This window comes from Ambystoma mexicanum, chromosome 5p (assembly GCF_040938575.1).
Source record: "Ambystoma mexicanum isolate Mex_15411 chromosome 5p, UKY_AmexF1_1, whole genome shotgun sequence".
Classification (NCBI taxonomy): Eukaryota; Metazoa; Chordata; class Amphibia; order Caudata; family Ambystomatidae; genus Ambystoma; species Ambystoma mexicanum.
In genome coordinates this window covers 553012716-553026660 of record NC_090930.1, presented here as the reverse complement: position 1 = coordinate 553026660, position 13945 = coordinate 553012716, and the positions used below count along the sequence as shown (strand labels likewise).

The following is a 13945-nucleotide window of genomic DNA, read 5'->3' as shown; positions in this document are numbered from 1 at the left end:
GAACTGGATATCAGTGTCATGAATTTAGTAAGCCAGAACCCATAGAAGGGAAATGCTGAGAACTGTGTTGAAGCAAAAATAAGCTGAGATCGTGGAACCGAATGGCGAGGCTGTCTGTCCTGGTATTAAAGCTGAAGCAGCCAAGTTCTGTTATCTATTCTTGAAGCCGTCGAGCGTGTGAAGCTGAATCATCCCTTGTTAAGTTGCAAAGAATGAACACCCAAGTGTGCCAAGCTTTATTAATTTAAGACATTTAAATGCTGCAAAATGGACCAAATCGTGGTCTCCTGTCACGTGAGCCAAGGATGGAAATAGAGTTGAGCGTGGATTCCTAAAACAACCATATGTATACTCCCACAGACAAGGATACTTTGCAAGGTCAAGTTCAAAGACCATCTTCATGGCCGAAGGCATGGGTGATGAGAGAGGTTCGACTAATTGGGTGGGGAGGTAAAGTCAAGTCCACTCCTGGCACCTGGGTATGAGCTTACGTGCTGCTAAGTGAACCGAATGTGCCAACCAATTATAGAGGGCCGTATAATGTAGGTCCTTATAGTTTGAGAGCCAATAATATACTGTGTACTTAATAGTGTTTAGGATGACATTTTTCAGAGGTAGGCATAAATTGTCCACCTCACAGTGGGCAGCCAATCATAATGCCACCCCTTATTGAAAGTATACTTAGATGCTCCCCTTGAATGTATCGCAATCCCTCGTAGGTATTTCTTATTTGGCACGTAGCATGACGTCACATTTGACATATTTTTTGTATATAAGGCTATTTTTATGTGAAATGCATTGAGAGCTTGGGCGAACGCCTGTTGATGTCTGTTGTTACTCCCTCTTTTAGATAATTGTTAATAAAACAGCTACCTCTCCGGCTGCCTCGTTGGCCAGATCTCCTATCCCAGTCAGAAGATCAGGTGCTCCTCCTGAACCCGGAATCCCTCAACCTACATGCATGGCTCTTGAGAGGATGAGATATGACTGGGATCTCTCTGAGGAGGTGCTTGAGGTGCTGCTGGATGCACACAGACCATCAACAAGATTTCTGTACGTGTGCGGGTGGAGAAGATTTGAGGTGTGGTACAGGAAATGCAAGATTGACCTCATCTCATGCCCCACCACTACAGTGATGGAGTTCCTTCTGTCACTGGACTCTTCAGGCTTTCAGGTTACCACAGTTAAAGGATACTTGGCAGCTTTGTCTGTGTTCAAGAGATCCCCAGATCAAGGCTCTTTCTTTACAATCCTGGAGATGGTCCAATTCCTGAAGGGCCTTGTGAGTATGTTTTTGCCTGTCTCCTTTGTTCCAGACTGGAACCTTAATTTGGTTCTCACCTTCCTCATGGCATCTCCTTTTGAGCCTTTACACTCATGTTCTTTGCGTTTGCTTACCTTGAAGATCGCATTCTTAGTGGCCATCATAACGGCGAGCTGCAGCCTTCGTCTTACAAGCTGCTTTTCCTTCGCTTTTTTTGGGAGAAGTTTTCCTTGATGGTGTAACCCAGATTTCTGCCTACAGTGGTATCAGAATTTCACCTGTACCCAGGCCAGTGATCTTCCTGTCTTTTACCGCCTCTGCACCCCTCCAAGGAGAAAGAGCGGTTCCACAGGCTGGACCTGAAAAAGGGCACTACGTCTTTACGTTGCCAGAACTGCTGAGTTCAGAAAGGTGATCAGCTGTTTGTGGGCTGCTCCGTGGCTAGGAAGTGTTTAGCTGTTTCAAACCATATAATCTTGTGGTGGATCACGCTTTACATTTCTGAATATAACCACAATGCGGGGAAAGAACTTCCCTTGGGCATCAGAGCCCACTCCACATCCTGCCTCCTTCACAAGTACTGCTTGGGGCGTTTATCTGATGAGGAATCTGCGGGAGAAAGGTAATCCATTGAAGGAGAAATTACTTACTGTAATGTCCTTTCTATGGATTCTTCTCCCACAGATTCCTCGTCACCCCTCACATCCATCCCGCCCTGAAAGTACCTGCAGTCAGTAGCTGCCTTTCTCTTGGGAGGGAAGAGGTGAGCTCTTGTTTCATGGACTGCGATCCATTTCTGGTTTGATGCCGCACTCCTTCTGCGATCTCTATTTTTACACACAAAAAAACCCTAGTTGGGTTTTCTTTTTTCTCTTCACTTTTAGCTTTTTGGCAGTGTCGCCTAGTTTTCCTCTGCATTGGCTGAGAGCTCGGGAACTGAGGGGAGGGGAGGAGGGGAACTGAGGTACAGGGGCATAGTGACGCAGTAGATGTATAATGACTGATGTCACATCCGGAGTAGACGACCGGCGCATCGAGTCAAGACTGATAGAAGGCTGTGTAGAGGTGCGCTATGCCCCCTGTTGAAAGGTTTTCCGAGCAGCTGACGCTGGAATGGATATTTATTTGATGAGAAATCTGCTGAAGAAGAATCCATAGAAAGAATATTATGGTAAGTAATTTCTCCATCTGTAAACAATGCAAGTTGGGGGTTTTCATTGACCAAAGAAGAAATGTAAAGTCAGCAAAAATGTAAGCGCCATTTGAACTGTGCAAAGGCAAAGTACTTTTTTGTGAGTACATGTGTTAAATTAAACCAAAGGGATACAGAAAAGCCTAATGGTGCAAGACTCCCCTCTCTTAAGTGAAGACATGGTGATGGCTTCACAGTTTACTGCCAGCATTCAGACTCCTATGGTTTGCACTGATTTTTTACTGTAATTGGATTTTTTGATTTTGAGAAAGTTTGTTTTTCTTGTAGCTGAACATTCAACGTGACTTGAAGAATGTTTTCTCAGATTTCATTGAAGGAAACATTACCTTTAAGCCCACCTACAAGTACGACCCTAAAACTGACCGTTGGGATTCTAGGTAAATACAGTTTTCCAGATTTGTTACCACCACTAAATCGCACTTAATCAAATGGTTTTTACTCCTACTCTAGAATGAAGATGGCAGGCGTTTCAAGGTAAGGCAAAAGTAAGAAAAAAGCACATTGAACAAACTTTAACCTGTGCAAATACTTTCACATGGATATTGCTATTATGTATCAACCTTTAAAATTGTTCAGTCGCAAAAAAACAGAACAAGTAGGACTACTTGCCATAGTCGTTTTCGGATTGAATTAGTGTGCTGCAGAAATCCTTTTAAATACACTGCATTCTTTTTGTATGTTTGTTTTATTGATGACTTGTAAGCACGCACAATTGTAGAAGAGAAATGTTGTGGTGAGGCAAGGTATAAAAGTGAATGGGTAAATGGAAGGAGATGTGGGGGGTGTAAGGATGTCATGGTATCAAGGTAAGACGGACAAAATTGACCACAGTTCAAGGGTGTTTATTGAACTCTCACAAGGGTATGATAAACACCTATCTAAACCTAAATCTTAAGATGGGAGCAAGCTACTTCCATCAAAATAATAAAGAAGTTTGTTCTAGTGTAGTCTTGTCAACATAAAAAGTGCCTATACTAAGAAAAACCTATTGTTAATCCTTACTGCTAATTACAAAATAGTGTGGGATAATGTTCATGAAAAATAAAGAAGTGTTCACAAAATGATAAGTCGGGATGTTCAGGTCGATGGCCTCCCTTCCCCATATTTTCAGCACGGGGCAAGGAGATTCACTCGAGCATAGCACACTCTCGGGCTTCTTCTGCATGAGGATACTGTTCCATTACCAACATCAGTGCCTTCTGTGCCCAAGTCTCTTATGTTATCACAGTCTCTTGATTTAGAGGGCCTGATGTGCGAAAACAAATGAAAAGTTCCTTTACAAATATTCGTCAGGTGAGTCACTCTTCACCTTGGATCCCCCTCAGCCGGGCTCAGATCCTCTTCTCCATTGGTTATAGAATATCTTCTCTCGGGTGATTCACAGTTCACCCCGGAATTCCACTCAGCCGTTCTCAGATCCCTTTTTCACAACTAGCCTCCATCAGCCGGGCTCGGAACAATTTCAGTTCAAATTAGCCATCAAAGACTTTCGAATGTGCACAGGGTTTAGCTTGAGCCGTTGCAGGACCACTTCGACATCACAGTTCAACAATTTCACACGCTAAGCTTGACACCTAACGGAGACTTTCAAATGAGCACCCACGTGGTGCCAGACCACTCTGTACATGGTATCTATCTTGGTTTCAAAGGTTCAGTCACTCCTTGAATATTCAATTATGTTTGCGTTGTTCATCACATAAGCCTCATATTCTTCTTGATAGTTCCTCATACAATGGTGCTGCTCGCAACCTTGGTTCTAACACAGACTGGTCTGCTATCGGTCTCCCCGACTCTCCGGCTGTGCTGACTTTACTGGTACTGCTTTGTTGTGGGAGCCAAGGACAGTACCACAGCGACAATCGCTCCTCCCCGCAGTGGCTTTCAGTGCAGGAGTGCCCGGTGTACCTTTGATAGACACTGCACCGTTCATCAGCTTTAATTCCTGCTATTATGTTTCTTTTCCTCGAGGGCTCTTGAAAGTTGCGGCTCTTCTCCCAAAAAGTCAAGGGTAGTTCCCTCCTTGCAACCTGCTCTGGTCTTGCTGTCTTTCTCCTCGTATTAAACTACCATCTCGGAACTGCTGCTTCCTCATGAGTTTTGCCTTCTGGAGAGTGTGCTTTCTTGCTCCTCCTTTTATCCGTGTGGGGAAGTGTGATGGAAGTCAGGTGTGTGTAATTATCAGTAATTCCCTGACCATTGGGTTGGGACATGTCAGGTATAAGTATCCTACCTGGTAGGATGGGGAAAAGGTGTTAGAGGAAAGGGGATACCGCGTCTCACTTTCCGGTGTCCCACTCCCGAAGACCCCTCATGCAGGTGATCCCCCGGCACTGGTCCACCCCCAGGAACTGGATCCAAAAGCGATGGCTGTTTCCTGGCGACCTGGGAGATAGATCCCTGGGGACTAGCGGGTGAGACAACTTCTGGTTTCTCACAGGGGTTACAGAGCACAGTTCACCGCTGTTTAGAACTGCAGTATTCCAGTAAATATAGGTGTTATGAGACCGGGCATAGTACATAAACTGTGGAAACAAGTAACAAAATGTCAATTGTAGAACCAACAGCAGCGTTGAAGGCCCAGAATCTTTCAACATCATCAAAGAGTAGAGCAGGGCCCAAGGATTTCTTGTTTTTGTCTGCACAACAGTTTTCTTTTTAAAGCCCTGAAAAGACTGACATTAGAGCAATAAAATCAATAAAATGCTTACCAACTAAACGTTTCATCACTTTCCACAGGACCAGAAATAACATTACATTCAGTATTGCCAAAAATGTCCGAATCTCGCCCCAGTCCCTGGCAAATTTCCCCAGGTTGTTGTTACTTGCATATGTTGTCCATTCCAGCACCACCAGTTCCCATACCTTACGGATCCAATCTTGAATTGTGGGGGTGGTTGCTCACTTCCACCTTTGGGCAATAAGGGTCATTCCCGACCCGTGCTTTCCCCTTCATCCCCCCCTCTCTCAGGCCCAGCAGGGCTCGTTCCGGGGGTCTACCTGCTGCTTCCCCGAAATCTTGGGTTTGCGCCTGTGTCACCTCCCGCCAGAAGGGCTCGATTTTGAGACAATTCCACCATATATGAGAGGCCGTGGCCTCTTCCCAGCACCCCCTCCAACAGTCTCTGGAGACGTCCGGATTTATGCTATGTAGTCTGGCGGGGGTATAATGCCATTGGTACAGGATCTTATACCATGCTTCTTGGAGTTGTGCTGCCCTCGCCACTTTGGGTATTCGTCTCCAGAGTCATTCCCACTCTTCTCTGCTAATTCCCTGTTCCATCAGATGTGCCCACCTTGCCATACACGGCCACATGGCCTGGGGGAGGCGTTGTTCAATATTCTATTTAGCTTGGATATTAACCCCTTAGATCTATCCTGTGTTAACGAGAACTTCTCGAAGGGGGTGACCTGTCGGGTGGCTGCTGTCCTAATGTCTCCATTTATCAGCCAGTGTCTTAGTTGGAAATACCCATGTCTCTCCCCCTCCTCCAACCCAAACTCCTGTTTACACCCTATGAAGGAGCGGTCCCTCCAGTCCTGGAACGTATCCCAAATTGACTTACAGCCACCCGCCCCCCCCACCATTTCTCAAAGGCCCCCTGTTCCATTCCCGGGGTGAAATGCCCATTATTAAAAATCAGTGCAAATGGGGACGGGAAGGTCGTACGTAATTCCTTGTTTCCTCACCACTTTGTCCCAGGTGTCTGACATCAATTTGGTTATGGCGCTTAAGTACAGGTGTTTCGGCCTGAGTTTTTTCGGCAACCACAGCACATCCCTCCAATCGGGATGCGCTATGACTATGTCCATCCTGACCCATTGCTTCTCTTCAGTCCCTGTGAACCATTCTCTTATTACCCGGAGTTGGACCGTCTCGTAATACTGTTGGAAGTTGGGGAGAGCCAACCATCCTTCCCTCCTAGGGTCCATCAATAATAATAATAATAATAATAATGGCGGTTGATTTGCGGCTTCTTCCCCTCCCATAAGAATTACCTTGTTACTTTCCCCAATTCCCTGAAGAAGTTAGAATGGTATTGCTAGCGGGATTGCCTGAAACAGGTACAGCAGCCGTGGGAGTGTAACCATTTTGATTGCTGCAATCCTGCCCATCCATGAGACACTAAGTTTCCTCCACCTTTGAAAATCCATCTTAATCGCCTTTAATATAGGAGGTTAGTTGGCTGTGTATCACCCAGATAGCACAGGAGTTATTTTGACCCCCAGATATTTGTTCCCACCTGGACTATGCATCAACTTCCGTTCATCTCCAGCTGTCCCCTCCTCTCATTCCTTGGCTACCTTGCCCACTCTTCCTTCCTCCTCTGCCCCTCTTCAGGGTACTTCCACAACTCCGCAGGGCGTACCTCTGATTTGTACCCCTACCCGGAAGGTCTTTAAGGCCCGCAACCTTCTTCATCTTGCCACTCTCAACTCTCACTCTGCTGCCAGACACTCCTCTGACAGCTGACACATCCTAGAAGAACTGGACCTTGATGTCCTTGGTTTTACGGAGACATGGTTCACAGACAGCTCTGTCACAAGTTTTGACACTCTCCTCCCTGATGGCTACAAGATCCTCTCCGCACCCAGATCCCCTCGGCCTGGAGGTGGCGTAGCCGTAATCTTTCCTGAGTGGATTCCTGCCACTATCATTCCCACTCAGATGTATCCCTCTTTCGAAAGCCTTGTCTGCAAGCTCTCCATTTCTCCTAGCCACTCTTACTGTTGCCACACTCTACCGGCCACCTGGGCAAATCACCTCTTTTCTTTCTGAGTGGGCTGACCTCTCCTCCTCCCTCCTGACCTCAACCACTCAACTCCTCCACCTCGATTCTTCCTGTCTCTCATCTCTGCTCTTTCGTGACCTTTGCGATTCCCTCTCTGCAGGACACACACTTGATGTCCTGATCTCCTCTGGCCTTCCCCTCTCTATCCCTCTGACCACTCCTCTCTCCTGGAGTGACCACTGCCTTCTCTCCTCTCATCTCCCACTCTCTTCCCCCCAAGCCAAGCTCACCCCAACACTGCCACCTACCTTCTCAGACATCCGACCTATGAAGCGTATGTCAGTTGAGGCTTTCGCTGCCACCTTCCCCTCCTCCTCTGGCTGACTCACACCCAGACACAACCCTGTCCCTTCTCTACTCTTCTATTTCTGATAATCTCAATGCTATTGCCCCCGTCATGAGGATCCACTTGACGTCCAAAGCCAAGTATAATTCCTGGTATGACTCCGAACTAGCTACACTTAAACGTAAGTGTAGGGCGGCTGACAGGAAATGGAGGGCCTCTTGTTCATCCTCTGACAAACTGGCCTGTCGCCTGCTCCAAAGGCAATACCGACTATCTGTCCACACCAAGAAGAGAGTCCACATTCAAGCCTGTGTCTCTGCGGCATCTAACAACTCGGCTGAACTCTTTAAAATCTGCAAGGAGCTTGCCAACCCTGCTGCAGTCTCCACCCCTCCTTCTGCCTCCCAGGCTCTTTGCAATGCCCTTGCCTCTCACTTTATCTCAAAAACCCAGGACATCCTGTCTACCCTCTCCTCCCCCTCCTATTCCCTCTCAGTCTTTGCTTGCTAAACCCCCTTTAACCACCCCCCAACCTCCTTCTCTACCTTTCCTCTCCTTCCCCCAGAAGCTCACTGTCTCCCAAGCTCTGGTTCTCTCTAGGTTGGACTATTGTAACAGCCTCTTTCTAAATCTACCTGCATCTACTCTCCGCCCTCTGCAACTAATCCAGAACAGGACTGCAAGACTTGTCCTTAGCCTCAAGCCCTGGGATCGTATCTCTCCAGCTCTGAAATTTCTCCATTGGCTCCCAGTGGATGCAAGGATTAAATTCAAAACCCTCTGCATTGTCCACAAGGCTTTCTGGGCCTGGGTCCAAAATACCTTCAGCTATCCCTCCGCAAATACCTCCCCTCTCGAGCTCTTCGCTCCTCTACCTCCAACTCCCTCAGGGTCAGTCGTTTTTCAAAGAAAGGAGCTAGGGGTCGATCTGTCTTCGGCTGGGGCCTCCCTCTGGAACAGCCTCCCTGCCACTCTAAACTTGAGGAGAACCATCTCCAGTTCCAGAAGCACCTCAAGACCTTCCTCTTTGCTTCTGCCTTTGCTCCCCCTCTCCCCTGCTGATCTGCTATCTCTTGGCACTGTGCACCTGGCCAACCTCTGTCCCCTGGGCCCAGGTACCTGCTCACCCTGCCACCCTCCAGCACTGCCTCCTGGCCACCCCTTGCACTGGGGACTGTATCTGTACTCATACAGACCCCCTCCCCTTTTTGTGCACTTTTCAGACTTACTCAGTTCTGCTGCCGTAAACACAGCACTTGCCACTTGTTGGCTGCACTATCACTGTTTATTGCCTCCATTATCTATTTATTTGTATTTGTTATTATTTATCTGGTCTCTTCTGCTCTGCACTTTCCCCCTTCCATGCACTTTGCCCCTTTCCTTTTCCCATGCAGTTGCGCGTTCTGAATGTTACTGGTCCTAGTAAGATCGTTGTTGCGTTCTCCCCTGTTCCCCTCCCTTGCCTTGTCTCGCTCTGGAACGCTTGTGTAAGAGCGCGATACAAATAAACTATCATATCATATCATAAAGCCTTTAACTCCGCTATTTCCTCCCTGCCCATCGTCAAGTTTAGGAGTTTGGATTTGTTGAGGTTAACCCGTAAGCCTGACACCTCCCCAAATCTTCCCATTAGTGCCCAACAAGGTTTCAGCGAGTCTCTAGGTCTGGTAAGTGTCAGGAGCATGTAATCGGCAAAAGTTGTCACTTTATGTTGCTTCCCCCAAAAGGCATCCCTAGGATCTCATCTGCCTCCCTTATGGATTGCAGAAGGGGTTCCAGGTAAATTGCGTACAGCGATGGGGAGAGCGGACCCCCGCCCCCCCTGCTTAGTTCCCCTTCCCAAAGTGATGGGGCGTGACATGGAACCATTCACCATTAGTCTTGTTACCGGAGTGTTGTAATTAGCCTGGACCATTTTTACAAAGTCTCCCCCAAACCCATTTTCTCCATAACCTTGAAAAAGAAGGACCACTCCAACCGGTCAAAGGCCTTATCTGCATCTAATGATAGAAAGACAGATGGAGTGGCCGTCCTGTGAACTTTCTCCACTAGGTGCGCTACCCTCCTAATATTGTCCGCTGTCTGTCTTCCCAGGACAAACCCTGATTGATCTTGGTGGATCAGAGACGGAAGATAGCCCTCTAGCCTATTCGCCAATATTTTTGTATAAATCTTAACATCTACATTTTTTTAAAAAAAATTGTTTGATTGGTTTTTTACAACAAACAAAAACATAACTTACACTCCCGACATATTCAGTTTGAAGTGTCATAGTTTACAATATATGTTATACTGCCATGTCTTCATGTCTTCCCCCCTCCTGTCCCCTAAAGCTCGAGCACTACCCTCTATACCTCTGTCTCCCGTTATTCGGGTTTGGTTCACTTCCTGGTTCTCGGGCAAGTCATCATCCCTGGGGTCTCCTTGGGTGGGCTCATACAGCGAGGCTTTCATTTGCCTCCATTCCACTAGTGGGCCCACTTCTTCCCCTTCCCCTCTGTTCGCCGCCTCATATCATGCCACTGTCTCTGCGTCTGCCCATTTTACACGATCCTTCCACCATGTCTCTACTCTGGGTCTATGGGCTGCTTTCCAATTTATGGAAATTCTCTGTTTGGCCAAGATATATGCTAGGTCTTTAAGTTTGCATATGTATCTCAAGTTGCGCAGCCTAGTAAATCCCCCCCCCCAACATGCATACCCATATAGATTCCACGTCTAGTTTGATTCCCTTTTCAGATAGCTTGTGCTTAATTTCCCCCCAAAATTTCCCCACCTCCGGGCATGCCCAGAACATGTGGATCATCCCTGCTCCCACCACTCTGCACTTGGGGCATTTTTGTGCTTCTGCGTTTCCGAATTTTGCTATCATTTGGGGGTCATGTATGCTCTATATGTAACGTATAGTTGGATCTGTTGTAGCCTCGCGTTTCTAGACACTCTTTGGGCTCTCTCCCATTGCCCATCTTGCATGGTCTCTCCCGCCTCTTCCTCCCAGTCCCGCCGCAGTTTGAGCGGCTCTTTTCCAACTTTTGACATAATTAGTTTGTATATTCTGGATATTTCATGCCCTCCTTCCGATATGTCATACATCATTTCAATGGCTATATCTGGTTGTTTTGCTATCGCCATCTCCGACCACGTTTCTTTCACCCTTTTAATTATTCTGTTATATGTGATATGCTGTCCCGCATGTACCCCGGTTCCGTCCATTATCGTTTGGAAATCCAGGGCCTCCCCCTCTTGCAGATATCCCCTAGGGTGGCCAGACCCACTGGCTCCCAATATTTCCGGATTCCTCTTCTTAGTTGGTCATCTGCTCCGCATAGCGCCACGAGTGGCGCCTGCGGGTTGCATGGGGTCGGGGCTCCCGTGGCCCGGCACGCTTTGTGCCAGATCTCCCAGCCCAGCTTTAGCAATCGCGATCTGCCCAGCATCTCTGATTTGGGTAGCCATATTAGTTCTCATAGGAAATATGGGGAGCTCTCATCCCTTAGCAGCCTATATTCTGCTGTCTCGTCTTCCGCCAGCCACCTGGCTACGTATTGTAATTGCGCCGCTAAGTGGTATATCTCAAAGTTCGGTAGGTTCATCCCCCCTTTATCGTACACGTTCTGTAGTTTCCACAGGGCCACTCTGTTTCTTGCATTGTGCCACAAAAAACCTCTGCACAGACTATGAAGTTTGGTGAAAAAGCGCCTGGGCACCATATGTGGGATGTTTGTGAAAAAATGCAATAGCCTGGGCAAAACCACCATTTTCAGCAGGGCTGCCCTCCCCACCATGGCCAGGGGGAGCCTTGCCCAAAACTGCATGCTATTCTTAACACCCTCCACCTCTTTCTGTGTTGTACTTATGTGCCATCTGCCACCGTATGGTAAATATTGATCCCCAGGTATCTAAATGTCTTGGTCTGCCAAGCTATCTGCAGAATGGGTAGGTTTTCCCATGGTATGCCTTTGTATCTACCCAATGGGGGAACATGCTCGATTTTTTTGGGGTTGACCGCTTCCCCGATAGAGCCGCATAGCGCTCCATCACTTCTAGGATGTATTGCAGGTTCTCCTCAGGGTAACGCAGGTACAGGAGCATGTCATCTGCATACAATGATATCAAGTGCTGTCCCCCTCTGGTGCACACGCCCACCTCGCTGTATTACTGTCTCAGATAAATCGCCAGCGGCTCTAGCGCAAGGATCCACAGCATCGGGGACCATGGGCAGCCCTGTCTCGTGCCTCTGCTCAGTTGCCATCTGTCCGAGATTATCGCTCCAGTTTTTACCCTGGCTATGGGGGAGCTATACAACATTTTTACCCACTGCATGTACCCAGGTCCCATCCCGTATTCTTTTAAGGCCGGCATCAGCCATGGCCACCGAACCGAGTCAAAGGCCTTGACTGCATCTAACGAGACCACTGCTATTTCGTTTTGGTCGCCCTCTGTCTGCTCTATAATGTAGTGGAGCCGCCTGTGGTTGTCAGATATGCTTCTACCTGGGACGTACCCGGTTTGGTCCGGGTGTATTAGTTTGTTTATCACCAGCTTAAGTCTATTCGCTAGTACAGATGTAAGGATTTTGCTGTCTTGGTTTAACATAGATAGTGGTCTGTATGACCCGCAATCTATGCTTGGCTTATCTGGTTTAAGGAGCGGGATGATTACCGCCTCCCTCAAGGATTCCAGCAGTCTCCCCTTCTCGCATGCCTCGTTCAGCATTGCCAGTAGCGGGGGAAGAATCTCTTGCCTGTATGTTTTATAAAACTCGCTAGGGAGCCCATCCGTGCCTGGGGCTTTGCATGTGGGTAGTTGCGTCACCACAGCTTCTAGTTCCTCCAGTGTAACTGGGGCGTCTAGCCTCTCTCTATCTTCTGTGCTTAATTTGGGCAATCCTATGTCCTCCAGCACCTCCTGCGTCTCTCTCTCCGTGTTCTCCCCCATATCTGCATAGAGGCGTTTATAAAATCTGAGGGAACTCTCATTCACCATCGCTTGGGTGTTCCAGACTTGCCCCGGTTCTCCCACTATCTCTCTGATTGCAGATCTTGGTGCCTCATTTTTTTAGAGCCATGCGAGCAGCCTCCTAGGTTTGTCCCCTCCATCATGTTGTCTTTCAATATATTTCTTATAATTCAGGTTGCTTAGCCTCTCTCATAGTTCCCCGCCTGCCAATTGCAACTGGTTTACACGTTCTGCCTGTTCCTGTGAGGTTCCCTCTTTGTTCATTGTTGTTTCCAGCTTCTTCTCTATCTCTTGCAGCTCTCGCTCTATACCTCCCTGAAGCCCTTTGGATTTGGAAATGGCCGCCCCCATTATTACCACCTTAAAGGCCTCCCACAGAGTTCCCTCCAATGCTACGCTGCCAGTATTGTTCTCAAAATAGTTAATTATCTCTTCTCGTAGGTCTTCTCTGAATGTGGTATCCCTCAGTGCCTCAGCCCTAAGCCTCCATGTTGGGATTCTGGCTCTTGGGGGCTGATGTCTCCACCCCAGGACCAGAGGGGAGTGGTCTGATAGTATTCTTGCTTTATATTCCGAGCCTACCACTTCCTCCGCTACTCTGGGGGTGGCAAACACGTAGTCCAGCCTCGTGTACAGTTTATGTAGGGCCGTGTAGTATGAGTAGTGTCTTACTGTCAGATGTTGCCGCCTCCAAATGTCCTCTAGCCCAAAGTCTCTCAGCAGGGCTAGTAACGCTCTTGCTGCGGGGGTGGGTTTCTCTAGTTTCGTATCAGATCTGTCTAGTTTAGGGTCTAGCGTACAGTTCTAGACCACCCCCCATATGATCGCTATTTTTTGCCGTCTCAAGTACATCATCACCTTATTTCTCTCCAGGTAGGTGTTCAGCCACCTGACGTTCCAGGTTATTATTCTGAGGTCACCCATTACCCTTCAGGTCCCTTTCCCCCTCCCTCCCTCCATGTCCTTTAACCCGAGAACGCTTAGCGTGCGTTATGCGCAGAGGAGCGCGGGTGCATACTCGTTCCCTAACAACTATCACTACAAACTCCCCAACTCCCTTCCCTCCTCCCCCCCGTTCCAACCCCAACTGTTGCCCAGCTCCATCCCTGGATCTCAGGCGATCCCGCATTTGGTCCCGTCCAACTAAACTGGGAACTCAACTAACCTATCTAAGGGTTTGTGAGGTCAAGTGCTCTGTATCTCCCTGGTGTATGCCACATTTCGCTTGCCTTCCCTTTGTGTAACGTGGCTATAATCAAGTCCCATTTTCACATTTTATATAGCACCTCGCGCTCTGCAGTCTCTGCATCACTTCTCCTCACTGCTTCCCTTCTCGTCATCCTTCCCTGCCGGGCAATTTTGTGCATCTAGCCAATCTGATGCCTCCTCTGGGGTGTCAAAAAATAGTGTCCTGTACTTGTGGAACACCTTCA

General features: G+C 47.9%; 1 protein-coding gene across 3 annotated transcripts in view; it reads left to right on the top strand.

Annotated features, from left to right (window-relative positions):
- Positions 1 to 13945, top strand: part of OCRL (OCRL inositol polyphosphate-5-phosphatase) — a 1330750-nt gene that overhangs the window by 683216 nt on the left and 633589 nt on the right. For all 3 annotated transcript variants that reach the window (XM_069612980.1, XM_069612981.1, XM_069612979.1), the window contains one exon: positions 2745 to 2854. In XM_069612980.1, the coding sequence (XP_069469081.1) occupies positions 2745 to 2854 (110 nt within the window). The remainder of the gene's footprint in view (positions 1 to 2744; positions 2855 to 13945) is intronic.